This window comes from Mauremys mutica, chromosome 1 (assembly GCF_020497125.1).
Source record: "Mauremys mutica isolate MM-2020 ecotype Southern chromosome 1, ASM2049712v1, whole genome shotgun sequence".
Classification (NCBI taxonomy): Eukaryota; Metazoa; Chordata; order Testudines; family Geoemydidae; genus Mauremys; species Mauremys mutica.
In genome coordinates, this window is record NC_059072.1 from 327507930 (window position 1) to 327530464 (window position 22535).

A 22535-nucleotide genomic window follows, 5' to 3' on the forward strand; every position below is an offset into this window, starting at 1 on the left:
AATATTTTAAAATAGCATGTCACACCTGGTTCAGAATAAACAGTTGAATCTTACAGTAAAGCAGTAAAAGATCTATAATTATATGTGGATATATAAATTACTAACTTTTATTAGCACATCTAATGAAGTATTTGACCAAACCGCTGATCTCTTGCATCTTTTTCTGCCTGGAAGCTTGTGTTGAGGCAGATACATTTGGTTTTGCCAATCTGATACTGTCAGTTTCTTTCAGGATGTATTTCTGCAGAAACCTTCAAAAATACAAAATGGGTATTTGTCAGAATCAGAACTGATTAAAATAAAATGCATAAACATTGTTGAAATTTAAAATCCAGGCACCAGTTTAGCAATTTTTTTTCTGAAACAATTAACACACACAGGTATATATTACTGGTGTAAATCTAATGGAAATAGCTAGCAGATAGTGACAAGAACTGATTATCTAGTACATTTTGTGTCTGAATTATTTTATCTATTTAGATTTTAAGCTACCTGGGGTAAGAAAGCAGCAAAGACTAACACGGCTATCCCTCTGATACTGGGGTAAGAAGTCTATCTTCCTCTAAAATATGTTTAGTGCTGAGCATAAAGTAAGTGATTAAAAATATATATATACTGATATGCATCTATTATTCATGTTACAACAAATATGTATAACTACTATAGCACAGCATATTAAAAAGTACTGTTTATTGTTCATAATGAAGAAAAACTTGAATTCTTTCTAAATAAATGAGCTTCATATCAGACTCCACAGCATGTTTTTGACTGAATATTTTTAAATTATTCCTTGAAAAAGATGCATGACTTCCGTTAATTTTAATGGGGAGAGAAGGGGGGTTAATCATGTACTGTTCTGAGAACAGTATCATATGACTAAGAGTGAATATGTAGTGTAAATAGACTATTAGTTTGTATTAGATGTACTACAAGTGTATGTTCAAATTTTTCATAATTACATCACTGATTTTCTGATATGCAATATTTACTTGGTTTAGCGTCTGCATCTTTGTTTTCTTCTAGTGTAAACCATTTTTGTGTTAGTCATAGCAAAAGTAACAGAAGATAGTAATATAAAAATCTTTTTGATTGTTATATTACACGGTAGAAATACACCTGAAGCTTAGTTTAGATGTATAGTTTAGATGCATGTATGCATGTATAGAAGCAGACATCAGACACTGATTTTTAATATGGAAGTGCCACTTATATATAATGACAAGCACATCATGCTATGTTCCATTTTCCTCTCAATGGAAGATTAAGATGCAACCCGCAGAATATATAGAACAGCAGTCCTAGGGGAATTCTGCACCACTGTTCACATCCAGAATTCATGTCCCCTACCGATTTATTTGCTTCCCAGCAGAAAAATGATTTTCTGACAGGGAAGCAAAAGAAAGCCACAAAAATGATCACGCATCCCTTCCCAGCAGCATGGGCGCATCGTTTCGGGCACCCAGAGCAGCCAGTGGAGAAGTAAATCACAGGTGGCTGGGGATCTCCTGCCAGTGCTGGGTCAGACCCACTCCCCATCCACCCAACCCCCATGCATCCAGATCCCTCAAGACACCCCCACTGAGCCCCATGCCAGCTAGCTCCAGCCCCACCCAGGGCTGGGGATGACCTGGCTGGTGGCTCCTACCCTGTGCTGGGCTCAGCTGCTAGCCCCAGCTGGGCTGGAAGTGGGGGAGAAGCGCACTTCCCTTGCATGGAATGGCAGGGCCAAGGCAGACCTACCCCTAGAAAGCTTCCCCCGGCTCTGCACACATCCCTTTCCAGCCCCCAACACTCCTCAGCCGTGGGGGGAGGGATCACTAAACGGGAGCTACTCTCCCAAACACCCAAACCCCGTGCATCCAGATGGCCCCATGTGGGCTGCCCCTTCCGCACCCAACCCCCCCCGAAAGCCCAATCCCTTCACCCAAACCACCCCCTGTTGAGCTACCCACACTTGAACCCGCACCCTGACAAGCCCCACCCTCTATGGTCCAGGTGGTTCTATGCACCTGGACCATCCCGATGAGCAGCCTGCACCTGGACCCCATCCCACTGAGCCCCAACCATATGCACCCAGACCTCCACCCCACCAAGCCCTGCTCCCCAGCATCCAGAATCCCTCACTGAGCCCCCTCCCCCAGATCCCCCCGCTGAGCCCCATCCCGCAAACCCAGACACACCCTGCTGAGCCCCAACTACCTTCACCAAGACCCTCCTGCAGAGTCCCATTGCCCCTGCACACAGACCCCTCCCAATGAGCCCCTGGGCATCCAGATCCTACCTGCTCCCTGACCCTCCATGGAGCTGCCTACACCCAGATTGCCCCACGCAGAACTTTTTCACCCCACACTTGGATCCCCCCCACTAAGCTCCTCTACACTTGGATCCTGCCAGGCTAAGCCTGCCTGCCCACACTTGGTGCAGCTGGCACAGAGAGGTAGGGCCCCAGGGTGTTTCTGGGGCAGCCTGGCCCTTGCTTTGTGCAGCCTCATTGCCAGGTCCATGTCCTGGGATGGGGGCTGCATGGTGATCTCCCTACTCCGTTCAGCCAGACGCCTGTGCTCCCCATTGCCATGCTGGAGCCTCTACATTTATTTATTGACAAAAAAAATTGCAGAATTTTAAAATATTGTGCACAGACTTTTTCTGGCACAGAATATTTAATTTTTTGGTGCAAAATTCCCTCAGGAGTAAGAACAGATTCCATAGTAAATATGAGAGCCTCCACAGACCATACAGTATAACTCCTTTGGCCCAAGAGCCACAATTCAGCTATCCTAGTTCAAAGGACTGATTAAAAACATAGGTTTCTAATAAGATATCTACACCATAAGTATAGTCCATACTATATATACTATATATATATGTTCAAAGAACTGGAAATTGAAAGCTGGACACAAACTGAAAATATTTATTAGAAAAAAAAGTAATGTAAAGTTAGTACTTATTGTAAGATAAAATCTGAACAGGTGACTAACAATAACTACACTAGCAATCATCCTTATTTAAACAAGTTTCCACTAGCATTGAAGCATGGTGTGACCAGGCCTTAGTATCCTCTGCAACTGGTAACTGTTACACTGAGCCATTTCACTTTCTTTTTGTGACTATCTTGAAAAATATGTAAATTTAAAATCTTTTAAGACATTTCTTATTTACAGACAGGCAAATCAGATTCTGAATTCAATCTGCAGATCTAGGAAAAATATTGGTGTTGACCTGATAAACTATGAAACAAAACAGTGCTGTTTTGTACAGTGAGAAAGATGGCAATTTAGACAAAAATGATACCTAAATACAGCATCCCAGTTCAGTTGTTTTCCTTGTTTAGAGTCAGAATTACGATCCAATTGGTTAATTGTTTCAGAATCACGGATGAGACGTTTGAATTTTTCAACTTCTTTCTGAAAATGTATTTCAGGAAAAAGGTTATTTATTATGCATCCACTCCACTGTTTTACATACAAAAAAAGGATTTTAATTACCCTTCGCTCTGTAATTTTGTCATTTTCAAGTTGACGGCAGCAAACAAGCAGCTCATGTAGCACCAGACTCATGGCTCAGTTTAGCAGCAGATAATTTGCATCTGTAAATGGAAGTAAAGACAATCAGTATTCTAATTATGAAATAAACTGCCTTACTACTGTAGCTAGCCAACCTGCTTAAAAGATAGGAAATGCAATGCAAAGTGGGATCTAGCTTCAATTTTAAGTCTTTTTAAAAAATGTTACCTGAAGTGTTTTGATATTTTAATTGCTTTCAGTTCATAATTGTGGTCATCCTGTCTTACATGCATAGGTATTTTTAAAATTTATGTTTTATTTCACAGAGAGGATCACCAGCACCTGGATTGGTCTTGTGGGCCATCAAGAACAAGACAAGTAGAATCAGAAATACTCTCATTACAAGAATGTAACACATTCTCACAACTAGTTGTTATGGAACAATTGACAACAACGAGGGCCACCTCATATGACTGTGGGTATGTTTACACAGGAAAAAAAAATCTGTGGCTAGCCCTGCCAGCTGACTCAGGCTCACGGGGCTCAGACTGCAGAGCTGTCTCATTGCTGTGTAGACTTCTGAGCGAAGGCTGGAGCCCTGCAGGCGGGAGGGTCCCAGAGCTCAACTCTTCGCCGGACCACGGAAAGTCTACACAGCAATGAAACAGCCCTACATCCCAAGTTGGCTAGCATGGGCCAGCCGCGGGTTTCTCTTTGTTCTGTAGACATACTCTCTGACTTCTGTCCTGACATATAGAGAAGTGAGAGCTGGGCAGACAACACAGACCAAAGCATCAAAAATGAACAGATGACACCTAGCTCTACAGCTCTTTTGGAGGACAGAAATAGCTCCATCTCTCAGCACTCAGCCCCAAATCAGAAGCCGTTTAAAGCTCAGCCAAGGCAAGACTAAGGTAGTGCTGGCAGGAAAAGGGAACCATTTTGAAAACACTTTCCTCCTCTATGACATCCCCCTCTATCAAGAGCATCTACCACCAGACTGTTAAATTTGCAGCCTCGGGGTCCTTTTGGACTCAATACCACAGGATGCCCAAATAGCCATGGCAGGAAAAAATGCCCACCTCCCTCTGTGACTAGCCAGAATATTGTGCTCCATCCTATTAACACTGACCTGGCCTTCCTGAGCCACATATTCATTTCAAACTGAAACTGAATTATGTTTTTCTCGCAAAACAAGCAAGTAGAAAAATTTTGGTTGGGTCAAACAAAATGTTTTGAAAATGTTGATTTTTTTTTTAAATATTGAAATGGGTAGTTTAGAAAATGCCAAAATGTTTTGTTTTGACACTTCTGAAAAAAATTCAAGGCTTTTGGGGGCAAATTTTTTTTGCTGAATTCGACCCAAATTCACAAAGTTTTGGTGCCTCTCACAAATGCATTTTTCAGCAAATTAATTATTCAACAACAAAAAAATGCTCAGCTCTGAAGTTGAGCTCCTTACACCTCAAGCCATCAGACTTCTTTTCCAGACACTGGATCATTTTTATGGCCTTCCTTTGAACTCTGTCCCACATTGCCACATCCTTCTTGAAGTGTGGACACCAAAATTAGACAATATAACAGTAGTGATCTTAGCAATGCTAAGTACAGAGGCAAGAACACTTCCTTATTTTTACTTAATAGTCCACTTTTTATACATCCAAGGATTGCATTCATTCTTTTTGCCACAGCATTACACAGAGAGACCATGTTGAGGCAATTATCCACAATGACACCTACGACCTTCTCTGAGTCACTGCTTTCCAACAGCTTCTCCAATCTTGTAGAAATAATTTGCATTCCTTTTTCCTAGATGTATAACCTTACATATGGGCGTATTAAAACACATTTTGTTGGATTCTGACAACTTAACCAGGCCGTTCAGCAGCTTTCTATTAGGTAACATGAGTCACTGATGAACATATCACCTTAGTGCTCGACTTTGCACTGGCTCCTGATAAATACAGCATCCAATTCATGGTCTCCGTCCTGATATTCAAAGCCCTCCATACTGTTGGCCCTAGCTTCCCAAGACATAGCCTCTGTCTCTCCCTCTATGATCATGAACTGCCATGACAGCTATATTGTACTATAATAATAAAATCTTCAACCAATAGAGGAGGCAGAACTTCCAAACATCGGATTAGATAATGTAACTCACTCCCTCAGGAATTATCACAGACCCAACCACTTTCAGAATGAAATGCAAAACTCTTTTCTCCAAACTTTCCCTCAATACGTTCAAGCTACGACCTCTTACAGATTAGGCATTTACATGGATAATGCAAAAGTCCAGTTATATTACATAGGTTTTTAAAAATGATATAACCCTCATGCTTCTGAACATAAACCAATCACTAAATGATGGGCGCTAGCAACAAAAATCAATGATTTTCTCAACTCTACTCCTCTTATGACCATGTTATTCCATAATTGTCCACCACAGAGTTTCTTAGACTCTTCTCTGAATGATCACTGTTCAGAGACATAATACTGGACTACATGGACTGCTGGCCTAGTCCACTATGGCAATTCCTATGTTCCTAATACTTATTGCAAAATATACAGGAAGTGCAACGTAGCAACCATAACATTGCAGTAGAAAAACTTTGAAAAGACAGTCAATTTAAGTCAGATGTAAACTAACTTCTTGTTACTAATACAGACGCTCCCCGACTTCAGCAAGCATTCCATTCTGGAACGCCTTGCGTAACTCAAATTTTGTTTAAGTCAGGAACGTATACCCGACCATTACGCAAAAAACAACACACAGAACTTTCTAGCTTACGGAACTTTTTCCGTAAGTGCGGATTTGCATAAGTCGGGTCTGTGTAACCCGGGGAGCGTCTGTATGAATATCACAATATCACAGATTACTGAAACAACTATGAAAATTCAAGTTATGTTTCACTATTTATCTTGTTTGTTTACTTTTTATCTCCTGAATTTAGGCAATGAAAATGCATTTAGTCTTTAATCAATTTCACAGTTATTTATTGTCAATTTTTGTTTGAAGTTCGTAATGAAGCAATGTTTAGATTACAATATTTGTAATATTGTATTTGTTTGAAGGCAATTATTATTGGAATGTTTTTTTAAAAAACCATGAACACGTTTTCATTGGTCTTCGGTTTAAGAAAGACCTGTTTTTAAAAAAGATTAGAAATTTAGATTTAGAAAAAGAAAGAATTTAGAAAACACTGTGTCACTTGGAATTTCCTGGCATTTAAATACTTTGCCTCATATTTAGCATTATGTTACGGTCATTACTATATTAAATATGTAATAAACAGAAATTAAGAATTACTAGAAAGAAACTCTAACACACCACTTAATACAAGCTGGAACAGAAAAACAGTTTGTTCAGATAAAGCAAGATCTGACAAATATTCTTTCAAACAGCCTCTCACTTTGCAATTGTTTTGATTTGAAAAACAAAACTTACATTTTATCCTTTGAGATGTTTCATGTTTAATATTTGTACACTATTTAAAAAAAAAAGGCACAAGTCTAAAAGAATTTGTAGAAATTGTAAAACCAGATGCTGCCTAATTTCAGATTGATAAGTAATAATTTTCTCACATTGACTTAAACAGGGAAGACTCAAAACAAAGAATGCATTAGAACAGAGCTGTACGCAGGCTAAATCAGAGTTCTAAAATTCAACCTTTGACTGACCTTTTCCTGTAACCTGAGGCTACAAATAAAGTTGCACTACCGTAGGTTCCTGTTGCCGGTGAACTTGAGCAATAAATAGGGCCCTACTAAATTCATGGCCATGAAAATCGTGTCACGGACCATGAAATCTTGTCTCCGCCCCGTGAAATCTGGTCTTGTGTGCGCTTTTACTCTATACTATACAGATTTCACAGGGGGAGACCAGCATTTCTCAAATTGGGGGTCCTGACTCAAAAGAAAGTTGCAGGGGGGTCATAAGGTTATTTTAGGGGGCGTCACGGTATTGTTACCCTCACTTCTGCGCTGCCTACAGAGCTGAGTGCCTGGAGAATGGCGGCCGTTGGCCAGCTGCCCAGCGCTGAAGGCAGCACCCTGCCAGCAGCGCAGAAGTAAGAGTGGCAATACCGTACCTGTGCCATCCTTACTTCTGCGCTGCTGCCTTCAGAACTGGGTAGCCGGACAGCGATGGTGGCTGACTGAGGAAATTGACCAAAATGGACCATGAATTTGATAGAAATAGCTTATTGCTAGGGCACTACCTATCAAAGAGACTAGAAAAACAAGGAATGCAATGGCTGTGTACATGTATAGCTGTTATCATCAAGCATTTGGCCAGTAGACAACGTGGTCTTTCGTGTGTCTTTCGTGGGTGCCCTAGATTTGCATGGAAGATGTGCTTATGTGCCATAAGAATGCAAAACTAATTTCTTCAAGTTAGCAGTCCCACAATAAAGTTTTCATATGTATGCTATACATCAGAAAACCTAATAAACAGATCAGTCTCTTTGTCCTATAGGCCAGGAAGAAAGAGAGCCAGAAACATTATTTTATTTTATTTTAAATACTTAGGCAGTGTTCATATGCTGTGGTGGGCTAGTGAATACACATCAGATCTGCTCCTTGTTTTGTATTCAGAGTGCATTCTGCTTCCTCTGGTAACAAATACAGGGTTTTAGCACTTTTTACTTGCTAACCTCCCAACCTCCACACCAGCCCAACTACAGCAGAGTGAGCTTGATTCTGTTGTGGTTCTGTGCATGAACAGAACTAAATTCTGAGTGCAGGGGCAAATCTATCCTCAGTTTTACCTGCGTAACCTCCCTGAAAAGAAGGATTTGCATCAGTGTGACTGGGAGTCTAGTTTGATCTGCAGAAGCTTTATCAGAGACCATGCTCATGGGAGGGAAAAAACTCATCTTAATTCTCAGATCCCAGCTTGACTCCACAGGATTAATGGTTAGGGAGGAGTATAAAAATATTGCTTGAGCATGCAGGGGTGTAATCAGGAAGGCCGAAACAACTGGAATTGCAGCTAGTAAGGGATGTGAAGGGTAACAAGAAGGGTTTCTACAGGTATGTTAGCAATAAGAAAAAGGTCAAGGAAAGCGTGGGACCCTTAGCGAATGGGGAAGGCAACTAGTGACAGATGATGTGGAAAAACCTGAAGTACTCCATGCTTTTTTTGCCTCAGTCTTCACAGACAAGGTCAGCTCCCACGCTGCTGTCCTGGGCAAGATAGATGGGGAGGAGGTGAGCAGCCCTCAGTGGTGAAAGAAGAGGTTAAGGACTATTTAGAAAAGCTGGAAATGTACAAGTCCCTGGGTCCAGATCTAATGCATACGAGGGTGCTGAGGGAATTGGCTGATGTGATTGCAGAGCCATTGGACATTATCTTTGAAAACTCGTGGTGATCGGGGGAGGTCCCGGACGATTGGAAAAAGGCAAAGATAGTGCCCATCTTTAAAAAAGGGAAGAAGGAGAACCAGGGGAACGACAGACCGGTCAACCTGACCTCAGTCCCTGGAAAAATCATGGAGCAGGTCCTCAAGTAAAACCATTTTGAAGCACTTGGAGAAGAGGAAGGTGATCAGGAACAGTCAACATGGATTCATCAAGGTCAAGTCATGCCTGACCAATCTGATTGCTTTCTATGATGAGATAACTAGCTCCGTGGATATGTCGAAAGCAGTGGATGTGATATATCTGGACTTTAGCAAAACCTTCTGATACTGTCTCCCACAATATTCTTGCCATCAAATTAAAAAAGTATGGATTGGATGAATAGATTATAAGGTGGATGGAAAGCTGGCTAGATTGTTGGGCTCAACAGGTAGTGATCAACAGCTCAATGTCTAGTTGGCAGCCTCCTGGGTCGATCCTGCAGCGTGCCCCACAGGTTGATCCTGGGGCTAGTTTTGTTTAACATCTATTAACGATTTGGATGATGGGATGGACTGCACCCTCAGCAAGTTCGCAGATTACACTAAACTGGGGGGAGAGGTAGATAGACTGGAGGGTAGGGATAGGGTCCAGAGTGACCTAGATAAATTGGAGGATTGGGCCAAAAGAAATCGGTTGAGGTTCAACAAGGACAAGTGCAGAGTCCTGCACTTAGGACAGAAGAATCCCATGCACTGCTACAGGCTGGGGACCAATTGGCTAAGCAGCTGTTCTGCAGAAAAGGGCCTGGGGATTACAGTGGACGAGAAGCTGGAGATGAGTCAGCAGTGTGCCCTTGCTGCCAAGAAGGCTAACAGCATATTGGGCTGCATTAGTAGGAGCATTTCCAGCAGATCGAGGGAAGTGATTATTCCCCTCTATTTGGTATTGGTGAGGCCACATGGTCTGGGGGAGACGGCTGTGAGGTGGGGGGGGGGTGGGGGGGGGAGATGGCCAGGAGGGGAAGTGGGAGGGGCGAGGCAGGGAGACTGCCTTTAGGTGGAGGGGGCGGGGGGAGGCAGGGAGACAGCCGAGAGGGAGGTGGGGGCGGGGAGACGGCTGAGAGGTGGCCGGAGGGGGGATGGGGAGGGGGCTGAGAGGCGGCCGGCGGGGAGGCGGCAGAGGGCTGAGAGGTGGGGGGCGGGGAGACGACTGAGAGGGAGAAGGTTGAGAGATGGCCGGAGGGAAAGGGGGCGGGGAGAGGGCTGAGAAGCAGCTGGGGGGTGGGGGTGGAGGGGGAAACGGCTGAGAGGTGCCCGGGGGTGGAGGGGGAGACGGCTGAGAGGTGCCCGGGGGTGGAGGGGGAGACGGCGGGGAAGAAGCAGCTGGGGGTGGCGGTTGCGGGGAGACGGCTGAGAGGTGCCCGGGGGTGGAGGGGGAGACGGCTGAGAGGCGCCCGGGGGTGGAGGGGGAGACGGCTGAGAGGTGCCCGGGGGTGGATGGGGAGACGGCTGAGAGGTGCCCGGGGGTGGAGGGGGAGACGGCTGAGAGGTGCCCGGGGGTGGATGGGGAGACGGCTGAGAGGTGCCCGGGGGTGGAGGGGGAGACGGCTGAGAGGCGGCTGGGGACCCCCAGATCCGGGGCGGAGGGCGCAGGGCGACAGGTGGCCGGGTGCCGGTAGGCCCCGGGGACCAAGGCAGCCCCAGTATCTGAGCTCAGACTCGAGGCTTGGCGCACCCGACTCCTCCCCCCGCTGGGCTGCAACCGCCACCCGGAGTCAGTTACCGCACGCGGTGTCCGCACGCTGCCTCCGCGAACGCGAGGTGCCCCGGGCAAGAGTCTAAGAGAGGCGAATGCGCACGCGCCTCCCCATCACTCGGTGCCCGGGGCGAACCCGGAAGCGGAAGCGCGCTTACTTCCGGCGGATGGAATTGGGCGGGGCGGACAGTGGCTCCCAGTTTCCGATTCCGCGCCTTGGCAGGCGGAGGTCGCGGGGCTGGTTGGCTGCGCTCCCGGGGGCTGCCGCTGCCGCCGTGCCCAGCCCCGCGCGGGGCCATGCTGCTGCCGTCCGACGTGGCCCGGCTGGTGCTGGGTGAGTCCGGGGGCCGGGCGGGTCACGTCTCCCGCTCCGCTGGCAGCGCCCGCCGGGCGGGGCCGGAGCTGCAGCCACCGCTTGTATCGGGGCGGGGGCCGCGAGGGCGCCGGGCTGCAGCCGTCGCTCCCTGGGGCAGGGGCCTCACAGGCACCGGGGCTGTTCGACGTGCCCTGGTCAGCAACCAACGCAAACTGGCTGCGTGCAGGAGGCGTGGCCCTACCGCGGCAGGAGCAGACCTGCGCCCCGTACCTTTGGGGGCGCGTTATGGGAGGGCCCCTCGGGGCCAGAGGCTGCCGCGTAAGGCAGTTGTTTGTACAGCTTCCCTGTTGTTATTTGTTAGCCGCTGACAACGTGGTCAGGGCTGTGGAAAATGCAGAAATACAGAGCGCCTTTGCCAATGGTTGTTCCCTACTGTGCCCTCGTGTTGCAACAGAAAAAAGACTCGCGACTCCCCTCCCACCTAGCCCTAAAGAAAGAGAGTAACACAGACCTTCCCTGGATCTGGTTGCAACACCCAAGCTAAGAACACGTTTATGCCATAAAGATTTTACTATTTGTGGCCCTGCCTTCACACAGTTGGTGTAATGCAAAAAGACCTGTCAAGATGCAAACTGACACGTGAAACTACATTAACAGGCTGTATCTTAACCTGGGGGGAGCCTGTACTATCCCAAAAAGTTTAATCCAAATTTATAAAGGTCATGTTTTCTTGTATCTTTCTACGAAACGAAATAGGGTGAATGAGGTCTAACTAAACTTCTGATTACCAGAAGAATTATGTGGGTGACCCAGAATATCTAGACTGTCAAACTTTCATTGAGCATCTAGTGTCTCTATGATTTGGACTAAGGGTCTTGAAATTTGGAAAGAAATTGTCCTGTCAAGGATATGCTCTTTGCCATCCTTATTAAAATTATTATAATGTATAAGCTATTATTATAAGCCTCTGAAAAAATGCAGCTCAGACATGCTCAGTAGAAACTTGATAGAGTTTGGCAGCTACGTTCCCTGAAGAGTCCATTTTCATTGAATGTGGTCCATCCCCTCCAAGCTCTTTGTGCTGATCAGATGGCATGTTTCATTCCCACTGAGCATATGTCATTGACTGGTGAGTGTAACTGGTCCTGCTTCTGTGCCAATCTGCAGAGGACACGAGTTGTTACAGCCCACACCTAGAGAACTGTGGCTTTTCAGTTCAAACTGTAGCAGCTCATGCTTTGTGTCTGGAAGTCTCCAGTTCAGTCCCTTCTATGTCAGACAAGATGGTGGTCATTACACATACTCCAACCCAGGGCTGCAGAGACTGAGGAGGACTTTCCCTGCAGTTGTTCTTCAGGGGTCTGCTATAGTGCCCTGAACCAGAACTGAGAGCAGGAAGACTCTCTCTCTTGTGCTCTCAACAACCACATCCCCCGGCACTTGTTGAAATCGCCATAGAAAAGCCCCTGGGGACATAAATAATTTTGTATTCAGGGTTTGGTGATGTGCAGTAAATAAGGCCTGAGAGCCACACATTGAACCACAAGGATAAAACAAAATATTGGATAGCTGCTCATTTAAGTGAGCACTGTTCATCCAGTATGCTGAATAAGGCAGGGGTCCTGTAGAAAAAATAGTATGTGATGATTTAATTAAAGGTTGTATCATAACACCATCTAGCGACACCGTCATAGGACCCAGCCACACCATTAGAGGCTCATTCACCTGCACATCTACTAATGTGATATGTGTCAGCAATGCCCCTCTGCTATGTACATTGGCCAAACCAGACAGTCTTTACGTAAAAGGATAAATAGACACAAATCAGACATCAGGAATGGTAACATACAAAAGCCAGTAGGAAAATACTTCAGTCTCTCTGGACACTCAATAATAGATTTTAAAATAGCCATTCTTCAACAAAAAAACTTCAAACAGACTTCAAAGAGAAACTGCTGAGCTTTAATTCATTTGCAAACTTAACACCATCAGTTTGGGCTTGAATAGGGACTGGGAGTGGCTGGCTCACTATAAAAGCAATTTTCCCTCTCTTGGTATTGACACCTCCTCATCAATTATTGGGAGTGGACAACATCCACCCTGACTAAATTGGCCTTCAACATTGGTTCTCCACTTGTAAGGTAACTCCATTCTCTTCATGTGCCAATATATATTTATGCCTGTATCTGTAATTTTCACTCCATGCATCTGAAGAAGTGGGTTCTTTTACCCATGAAAGCTTATGCCCAAACAAATCTGTTAATCTGTAAGGTACCACCGGACTCCTCATTGATATCATAACACATGTATGCAGTTGGGCATGAGCAACCTTAATCCTGGTATTTCATAACTTCTGAGTGTTTGGTTTTGCAACTTTAATGTTCTTTGAACATAGCTCTGTGTGTGTACTATTGTAAGCATATAGTCACCCTATGCAGCTGTGGGTATGTTTACATTGCATTTTAAAACCTGTGGCAGTGAGGCTCAAAGAGCTTGGGTTTATATACTTGGGCTCATGCTGCAGTTCAGCTCAGGTTTTGAAACCCACCCTCTTGCCCAGAATTCAGAGCCCAACCTCCAGCCTGAGCCTGAATGTCTACACATCTGTTTTTAGTGCAGTAGCATAAGCCCGAGTCTATAGACCAAGTCTCTGAAACTCCCTTTTGTGCATTTTAAAATGTAGTGAAGACATACCCTGTGTTTCAGGAAGTCAGAGAGAGAGTAATGGTGTGGCTAGATTTTTAAAAAATATCTGAATAATATTGACATCAGAACACAGGTACAGAATTATTACAGGCTGTGCCAGTAGTGTTACACAGCTCTTCATGATGTTAACTCATCATCTTTAGGACCAAGTACAAATATTTCCATGATGTATAGCATTGCAAGAATTATTTTCAGTGAATTATGGGGGTTTTAATTTTTATTTGATGCATCATATGTTGAATACTGGTGTGGACCAGAAAGTGAAGACTTTGATTTGATCTGATCTTTCTGTCAGTTCTAGGAATGGTATTTAATAAGAGACAAATTGGAGGTAGATGTTTGAGATTGGAATCCCATCAGAGACATTAAAATAGAGTGGCTAAAGCACCATCCAGTGTAGCACAGGGGCTCTGGCATGGAATAAACAAAATGACATACTGTACTAACTTTTCATGATTCTCTGTTCGGGATCCTATATATAAATTACTCTTTTTAGCGCCTGAAGGAATTTCAGCATTAAAATGGAAGTTAAATAATTATACACACTTCCTAAAGGCTGGGAATATTTTTGGAGTAGTAATTTCTGTCTATTTCACATTAAAGTAACTAATGGGATCTGAGGGTATGGCTACACTGTGAAATTAGGTCAGTTTTATAGAAGTCGATTCTATACAGTCTATTGCGTATGTCCACACTAAGCGTATTAAGTCGGCGGAGTGCGTCCTCACTACCACGGCTAGCATCGACTTACAGAGCAGTGCACTGTGGGTAGCTATCCCACAGTTCCCACAGTGTCCGCTGCCCATTGGAATTCTGGGTTTAGCTCCCAATGCCTGATGGGGCAAAAACTTTGTCGCGGGTGGTTTTGGGTACATGTCATCAGGCCCCTGCCCCCCTCTTCCGTGAAGCAACGGCAGACAATCGTTTCGCGCCTTTTTTCCGGGGTCCCATCTGCTGGATCCGCTCAGCCTGCTGCCTGATTGGAACCCCAGGCAGGCAGCGGGCTGAGCTGCTCAGCCCACTGCCGGTCCGGGGCTCCGTCCGCCGGCTCCTGCCAGCCAGGGGTCCCGCTCAGCTGGCAGACCTCGGTGAGGTCGATCAGGGGTGCCTGGACAGACATGGCTATCCTCCTCTTAGAGCACCGAATGCGAGTGACTCCAGGTCATTCTCTTCTTTAAATTTCATCTCACGGAGATTGAGTCCTGCCTGGAATATCATGCGAGCTGGAGGCTTCTGCCTCAGGCTGCTCTCTCAGACGGCATTACCGTGCAATTGCACCTACCCCAGCCTGCCCCTTGCTCCCATGGCTCATGAAGCCTGGACAGTAGTAAGGAGTAGTTCAGCTTGTGGAATAACAAATCCAGAATGAAGGATTGCACTCTCTGGGCCACGTTAAGATTATTTGAGAGTCCTAGATAGCATTTAGTCGCTATAAAAGGCTTCATGAAAATTTTCCCCTGCTCCTAACAAAAATGTAATTTATGAGAGCAGCTGAAAGGGTAAGGAACCCGGGACTATAACTTAGAGAGAGCTTCCATATTATTTAACTCATAATTGATATAATTCAAAGTAAAATTTCACAGTGCAGTCTGTTCTAAGACTAAAAATGCAGGAGGGGAGTCAGAAAAAGGAACAGTGACCTGTTTCCGCCCGGTTTCGAACCAGGGACATTCCGCATGTTAGGTGAACGTGATAATCACTACACTATGGGGCTTCTCATTTTTTGCCACAGACTTTGCCAAATGCATAGGAATGTTTTCCCTAGCTACAGAAGCTACCTAATGCAATGTCTATATCTATGGCCTTCCTGCTCACAAAGTGGTCATGCCCCCGCCCAAGGCTGACACAGCGTGGAGTGCATGTGACATAGCAACCTGGCTCGGGCAGGATTGCTAGCAAGATATGATACCTTTGCCGTTAAGCAAACACAGCAATTCTTTCCTGGCCTCTGCCACTAAATGCCTCCATGCATTACGCTGTGCCCTATCAGTGCGGGAGGACTGCATGAGCTCGGAAAACATGTAATTGCGAATGCATTTTTTTCGCCTTCTAATCTGCGATAACCTCAGAGACGGAGATGATAGGGGGAGCGTAGAAATATTCTGGGGGGACTGCATGATCACCTGTGCTGCTGAGTTCGCCACACTGGCCAAACAGGAAATGAAATTCAAAAGTTCCCGGGGCTTTTCCTGTGTACCTGGCTAGTGCATCTGAGTTCAAAGTGCTGTCCAGAGTGGTCACAATGGAGCACTCTGGGATAGCTCCTGGAGGCCAATACCATCGAATTGCAGCCACACTACCCCAAATTCGACCCAGCGATGTCGATTTCAGTGCTAATCCCCTCGTTGGGGAGGAATACAGAAATCCATTTTAAGAGCCCTTTAAGTTGACAAAAATGGCTTAGTCGTTTGGACGGGTGCAGGGTTAAATCGATCTAACGCTGCTAAATTTGACCTAAACTCGTAGTGTAGACCAGGGCTTAGGTGCAGAGGTGCACAAAAGACTATTGGTATGTCTACTGAATATGAAGTTTACAGCATGGAAATATATTACTTTTCCAATTATGCCATCTGCCAGAAATGTTCATCTTTTTAAAGAAATCTGAACATGCTTTAACGTTGCTCATGTTTTTTCTGTTTTGGAACTGTTATATATGCACGTAGAATCTTGATTATTGTATGGCAGTGCATTTTATAAAAAATTACTGTAGAGTTCAATTTAATTTAAAACGAATTTTGGGCTCATGTATAGAGCTCTGCATGGATATAATAGCAGATATCTGCAGCTTTGCAGGACTCTGGATATAAAATTTGGATCCGCATCCATCCACAATCTGCAAATGTGGTCCGTGGATATCTGCAGATTTGCAGGGCTCTATTATGTATTGCTCAGATTGTCAATCCTTTCTGGCAATAATTTTATTTTCTTGTTTATAGAGAGCTATGCACAGCTTTGTTTCTGTATAAACAGTAATAGTTCTTTAGGTGGTACTAATAATTGGTTTTAGTCTGAAAGTAGTTTTATTTTGGATTTATGTAGCGCATCAGCAATATTATGTGCAATTTTTTTTTTTTTTACAGTTAGAGAAATGTTTAGAAAAGGAGCTATTCTTTCAAAATATAACTTGTTTTCTTTAGTTTTTGTCAATTGAGTCCATAGATAATTGCTATATGAGCGTGCTTAATTAATATGTATAGAGGAACTTTGACATCTGCCAGGTGTAGCATGGAGAAGCAATTAACAAAACTGCAAAACTTTCTGTCTTATCTGTTGCAGGGTATTTACAACAGGAAAAGCTTTTAGCCACCTGCCGTGAATTTATATTGGAAAGCTCAGATTTAAAGGAATATGCTGAGCACTATACAGAGGAAGGATTTGTTCCAGCCTGTTTACTGGTGAGTTAATCTTTACAGCACACAAGATAAAGTTACGCTGTGGTATAGTCTGAAAATCTTTCCTAAATAATTTATTATTAGTCCACACAGACTTCTGCACTTTTAGAATGTGAGTAAACTACATATCATCTACCACTCAGACGCTGTTCCAAATGTTTCAGTAGTTTGAAATAGTAACCTCTCTCTCTCTCTCTTTTTTTTGGCATCCCATAAAGCACTGTGTGTGCACAGCTGTCTCTATCCTACAGTGCTGCTAATACTGAAGGATAGATATCTAAAAGAGTAAAATATGCAGATGTATTGAGAATGTTTAATTCAATCTGTTTTGTAGCTGTGAGCATGGAGTTACTTTTGTTAAAGTATTGCAAGAAGCTACATTGATTACAAGGCTACTACAATTATTTAAAGTATTATTTATTAGGAGTATGACAACCTTTGTATCGTGTAGATGTAACATTTAATTACAGTCTGTTCTGCATAAACATTAACTTGAATTAGAGAAATCAGTGTCACTTAAAGATCTCAAATGTGTGCATACTTACCAGCACAACTAGAAGTCTGGTGAATGCATTAATTCTTTCCCAGTTTGACAACTGTAACGCTTCCTCACTTAGTACCCTTATCTATTCCAACTGAGGTGCAATTTATCTATAGTCTTGTCACTCATGATTTGTTTATTAACTATGCATGTAAACATAACTACATGTTAACTCTCTCACTTCAATGGCTGCCCTTTCTAATGCACTCAAAATGAGGTTTTGACTAGCATTCCAAGTGCAATGGCTTTGATTTTTGTACGGGCAACTTTGATATTCATATTTGCACCTACTCACAGCTTGCATTCTATTTTTCTAATACACCATTTGATAACTGTGAATCCTTGGCCTGCAATATTCTAGATTGCTGGAAGTCTCTCCCTTATGAGTTCCATGTTTCTGACTCGCCAACTCAAAAAAAGAGCTTAAAACGTTTTATCTAGTTATAAGCATTTAATCAGTCATGTTGCTAGTAGCCTACTGGGCTGTCTGAATTTCAGTTCTGAATTCAGCTGCGGCCAGTAAGAATTAGATAAATAAAGGGGAGAGAAAAAGATTATGTGGTTTATTAAAGTAAATTATAATGAAATATTCTTTTATTTTATAACTTTTAAGATGGAAAATATATAGACTATTTTCTTGGCAATATTTTTTTTTCTGTTTCTAAATACAAGTGATGTTACAAAATTCCATAGGACCAAAATCTCATTAGAATTCACATGCTTTATAAGTCAAGAGAGCTTTTAACAAGTATCAGAGGACTATAGGTGATTACCAATATCAAACAAGACAAGAAGCTGAAACTAAGGATAGTAGTAATTTGAAAATCCTAATTCTGTGTGTCACCTAAAATCATGGTGTAATGGGACAGGTGCAGATGGTTTGCTATAAAATTATTAAAAACTCTCACTTTTGGCAGCAACTCTCCTGAGGTGTCTGTTCTCTTAGCAACATGTTGTACTGCCTCAGGCTGATGGCCTTTACTTGTGTGCACGTTGCAGCTATTCCCTAACAACCAAAAATGAGACTGCCTAACTTTCTCCTGCCTCTGGCTCTATTATCCCATAATAACAAGAGCAAATTAAAGCAAGTTAGTGTATTCTTGGCTGATATGTCCTGGAATGGCTACTCTGCAGAAGGCTGTATGCTTGAAAATTACGATTATTGTTGAGGAATGCATTTTGTCCCCGGGTTGCACTTTTTGCATCCCCGAGAGAGCGGCATAAGCAGGGTAATCTACATCTATTTGTGTCCAGGTCTACATGGTGTAGATCCTAAAGAACTACAAGAACTGAATGTGTTAGGACTCAGTCTTTTTCACCGTTTGAGTAATGTAATAGAAGGGGTAAAGTGTAGGTTGCTGCTGAAGATTCTTTAGTCTAATACTGATCATTTTTTTTTCTTTCAGTCTTTGTTTGGAAAAAATTTGACAACCATTCTTAATGAGTATGTAGCCATGAAAACAAAAGGTAAGCATTGAGGGTCAGACATCTGCTGTATAGCACTTCATTTCATTTATCTATTTAGGTTGTAAATTCTTTGGAGTAGAGACAGGATCTCTCTCTCTCGGTACCTAGCACAATCCCCAGTCTAGATTGGGACTTTGAGGTTCTATCACAACACAAATAATTGTTAATTTGATCAGAGTTTTAAAAAAAGATGTCTGTTATTGTAACTAGTAATTGTGGGCATGCTTTCTCACTAAAAATGTGAACAGAATCTTTAATATAGTAATGGACAGAAGTGTATATTAGGCGTAAAGTAAATGTAGGTTCATGATTATAGAGTTGTACTGTTTGTATATAGAAAAATAACCAGAGGAGACTTGCAGTGCATGTGTGAAATTTGGCTTCCCTGTCTTGATTTCCTTAAGTTATCTTTAAAAAGTTCAAAATGAATTATTAACATTTTGTGTGGCTAGGAGAGAGAAAAGTGCAACTGTTTTTTTTTTTAAATGCAACTAATGAGGGTCTGTCTTCCACCTAGTTTTGTTCACCATTGACATCTGTGCAAGTGACTAGACTTAGTTCTGATGGTGCTTTGTGAGATTTGGGTGGGGGCATACAGTGTAGTTAAATGGCTGACCTTAGATCTCTATGTAAAGAACTGCCATGTCTTGAATATTTTTGTAGTGTTGTTTTACTCACTTCTCTGACTGAGTATGAACCAGGTATTTTAATGTAGTATGGAATTAAAAAAGGTGTGGACTTGATTCTGAGAGCTGTTTAGTATCTACAATCTACAGTTACTGGGAAATCCAAGTATTCAGGACCGCCAACTCAGACCTACTATACACAAAAATTCTAATTTGGATTTTTAGTCTTTTCTATAATCTTAGCTGCTTGAAAATTCTTCCTTCTCTCCATTTGCTTTTTAAAGATTGTGTGCTCCCCAAATTTCAAGCATATTAACTTCCCTCAGTGATTTATCAAAATGAGCAGTGATTCCTGTAAAAGACTATACATATGCGGTACATTTTTAAAAAATGCACAGTGATTCCCATAAAAGGCTATAAATATACAGTGAAATTTTCAAAAATACAGTACTTGAATAATTTAAAGGCGTAAATCCAATTTTCAGAAATGACTTAGGCACTAAGACTATAGACTTGTAATGCCTAAGGGCATGGCTACACTTGCAGATGTAGAGTGCTTTGAGTTAAACAGCCCTCGGAGACTGCAGTAGGGAAAGTGCTGCAGTGTGTCCACATTGTCAGATTCAAGCGCACTGGCATGGCCACATTAGCAGCTCTTGCAACGGCCACAGAGAGCAGTGCATTGTGGTAGCTATCCCAGCATGCAAGTGGCTGCAACGTGCTTTTCGAATGGGGGGAGTGGGGTGGAGTGTGACAGGGATTGTGTTGTGTGTATGTGAGGGGGAGAGAGAGTGGGTTTTTGGGGGTCTGAGAGCATGTCAACATGCTGTCTCGTAAGTTCAGACAGCAGCAGACCCTTCCACCCCCTGCCTCTCTCTCTCACACACAGCATTCCACAGTAATAGTTTGCTTTGTCCCGGAGCAGATAAGAATGCCGGCTGTCAGAAACGGAGCTTTGAAAGGACATATCCACATTCTTGCAGTGATTCCAAAACAATGACAAGAGTGGCCACTTGACTTAAGGGGATTATGGGATGTTTCCGGAGGTCGATCAGAGTGCAGTAATGCAACATCTCGTTCACAATGATGCCTGGGCATTTCAGCCAAGGCGCAACAAGCGTTATGTTTCTCGTGGAGGTGGATTACCCAGGAGCACTCCAACTGCAGAGTCCAGGCGCTCTAAGTGCCTTGCCAGTGTGGACGGGTCGGGAGTTAGGGCGCCTGTGGCTGCTTTAATGCGCTCTAACTTGCGGGTGTAGCCATGCCCTAAGTGACTTTTGACAATGAGACTTAGGCTCCTAAGTTGCTTAGGTACATCTGAAAATTTTACTTAGTGTTTACCTCTTGATCATATTACACTAGTTTTCTGACACTTCTTCTCTCAAGCTTCCTATTTTAGCTCTCTGAAGAATGTGTTCATGGGTTTTTTTTGTTTTTTTTTAAGAAACCACAAATGAAGTTCCAGCAATTATGTCATCTTTGTGGAAGAAGTTAGACTATACTCTTTCTCAGATCAGGTAATTTGTAACGTTGAAATCAAGAATAGGGGACTTTCCTTTAAAGTGAGACTATCTACCTCCTAGCTTTCCTTTACTTCATTTTCACATTTTACAAATATACTGTCTACACACTAAGGGTAATGAGGATATTTTTTATGTTTATTTTTCTCTGTGAATTGGCAGGGAAAGAATCTGCATTTGACAGTAAAATGGTTGGGTGGGAATCTCAAAACTGTTCAAGCTCCATTTATGCTAGCCAGAGAAATCAGATAGGGAGGTGCTAGTGTGGTTTCCATGGCCTATATAGATATGGCCTTACTGTCATACAACACAGTACTGTAGTTGCCGTGGTTATTGGTTCCAAAATTCAACCTAATTTCACAGTAGATCCCACCTAAAGAACTTAATCAACATTAATCATGCTGCAGCCAGAAACATTGCCAAATCAGTATGTGACTAGCGCATAAACTAGTAAATGCATAACTATAGAATGATCCTTCTTATATTTAGGTGTTTCTAGTGTGTTTTCTATTTATTTTGACTGTTTTATCTTATTTTGTAGGAGTATGCAGAATTCTGCAGGATTTTCTGCTAATCAAAGGAGTAGGTATCTAATTGAATCATATGGATGTAATAAATGGGGTTCAAGTTCAGAACTGATTTTGATTGAGGCCTACCTCTCCTCAAAAGAGTATCAACCTTGTGGTTTTGATCGTCTTCATACTCACTCATTTTAATTTTCTACTCCCTTAAACTTATTTAATTGACAGTTCAAAGGGTAACTGAAGACATGACCAATCCAATTGCAGTCTACTCTCACTAGAAAGTGGAAAAACAATATAAACAGATAGCTTGTCTAGAATTATTCATCTCTTTGGAAGATCTACCAAATGAACTTTTAAACAGCAAAGTTATTTTATTTCCACAATCACTAGAATAAACTCCATGCCTTACAAGTCTTTAATCAGAAACGTTTGTGAGAAAAACAAATGTTAAATACAGGTATTGTTTGCTCTTGAATCTCACAATCCCATTGCCTATATTGGACACAATTACAGTGTTTATTGTTCTGGGAATCGCTTACAGCTTAAGTTTGTCAGGCTTGGTTTACATACAGTGTACATACTGGTTTCACTATTTGAGTTAGAGATGTGGGTTTTACACAGTAAAATTGGTACAGTCCGTAGTGTGGATGCAGTTATGCCGCAATAAAAATGCCCATAAACTTACAGGAATAAACTACATTGATACAAACACCTTTATACTGGTTTAATTTTGCCTGCCCTAGTTAGCTGTACTGCTTTAACTATATTGGTTCCAAACTAACATAGTTAAAGCCATACAAAAACTGTGTGTAGACAAGCTCTTGCAGAAGGTACTGTACTCTTAG

At 42.8% G+C, this 22535-nt stretch overlaps 2 protein-coding genes across 3 annotated transcripts in view; one reads left to right on the plus strand and one right to left on the minus strand.

Moving 5' to 3' along the window:
* The window catches only part of ATM (ATM serine/threonine kinase), a 111929-nt gene extending 101202 nt beyond the window's left edge, over positions 1-10727 (minus strand). The window contains exons 1-4 of the mRNA XM_045018371.1: positions 10626-10727; positions 3486-3586; positions 3292-3404; positions 106-251 (exon numbers count right to left, since the gene is read on the minus strand). Coding sequence (XP_044874306.1) covers positions 106-251; positions 3292-3404; positions 3486-3557 — 331 coding nt within the window. The 5' untranslated portion in view covers positions 3558-3586; positions 10626-10727. The remainder of the gene's footprint in view (positions 1-105; positions 252-3291; positions 3405-3485; positions 3587-10625) is intronic.
* A 67-nt stretch (positions 10728-10794) lies between these two features.
* LOC123371133 (protein NPAT) overlaps positions 10795-22535 on the plus strand; it is a 35013-nt gene continuing 23272 nt past the window's right edge. For both annotated transcript variants that reach the window (XM_045018384.1, XM_045018395.1), the window contains exons 1-5: positions 10795-10932; positions 16897-17015; positions 18960-19020; positions 21091-21163; positions 21708-21748. In XM_045018384.1, the coding sequence (XP_044874319.1) occupies positions 10896-10932; positions 16897-17015; positions 18960-19020; positions 21091-21163; positions 21708-21748 (331 nt within the window). In that variant the 5' untranslated portion in view covers positions 10795-10895. The remainder of the gene's footprint in view (positions 10933-16896; positions 17016-18959; positions 19021-21090; positions 21164-21707; positions 21749-22535) is intronic.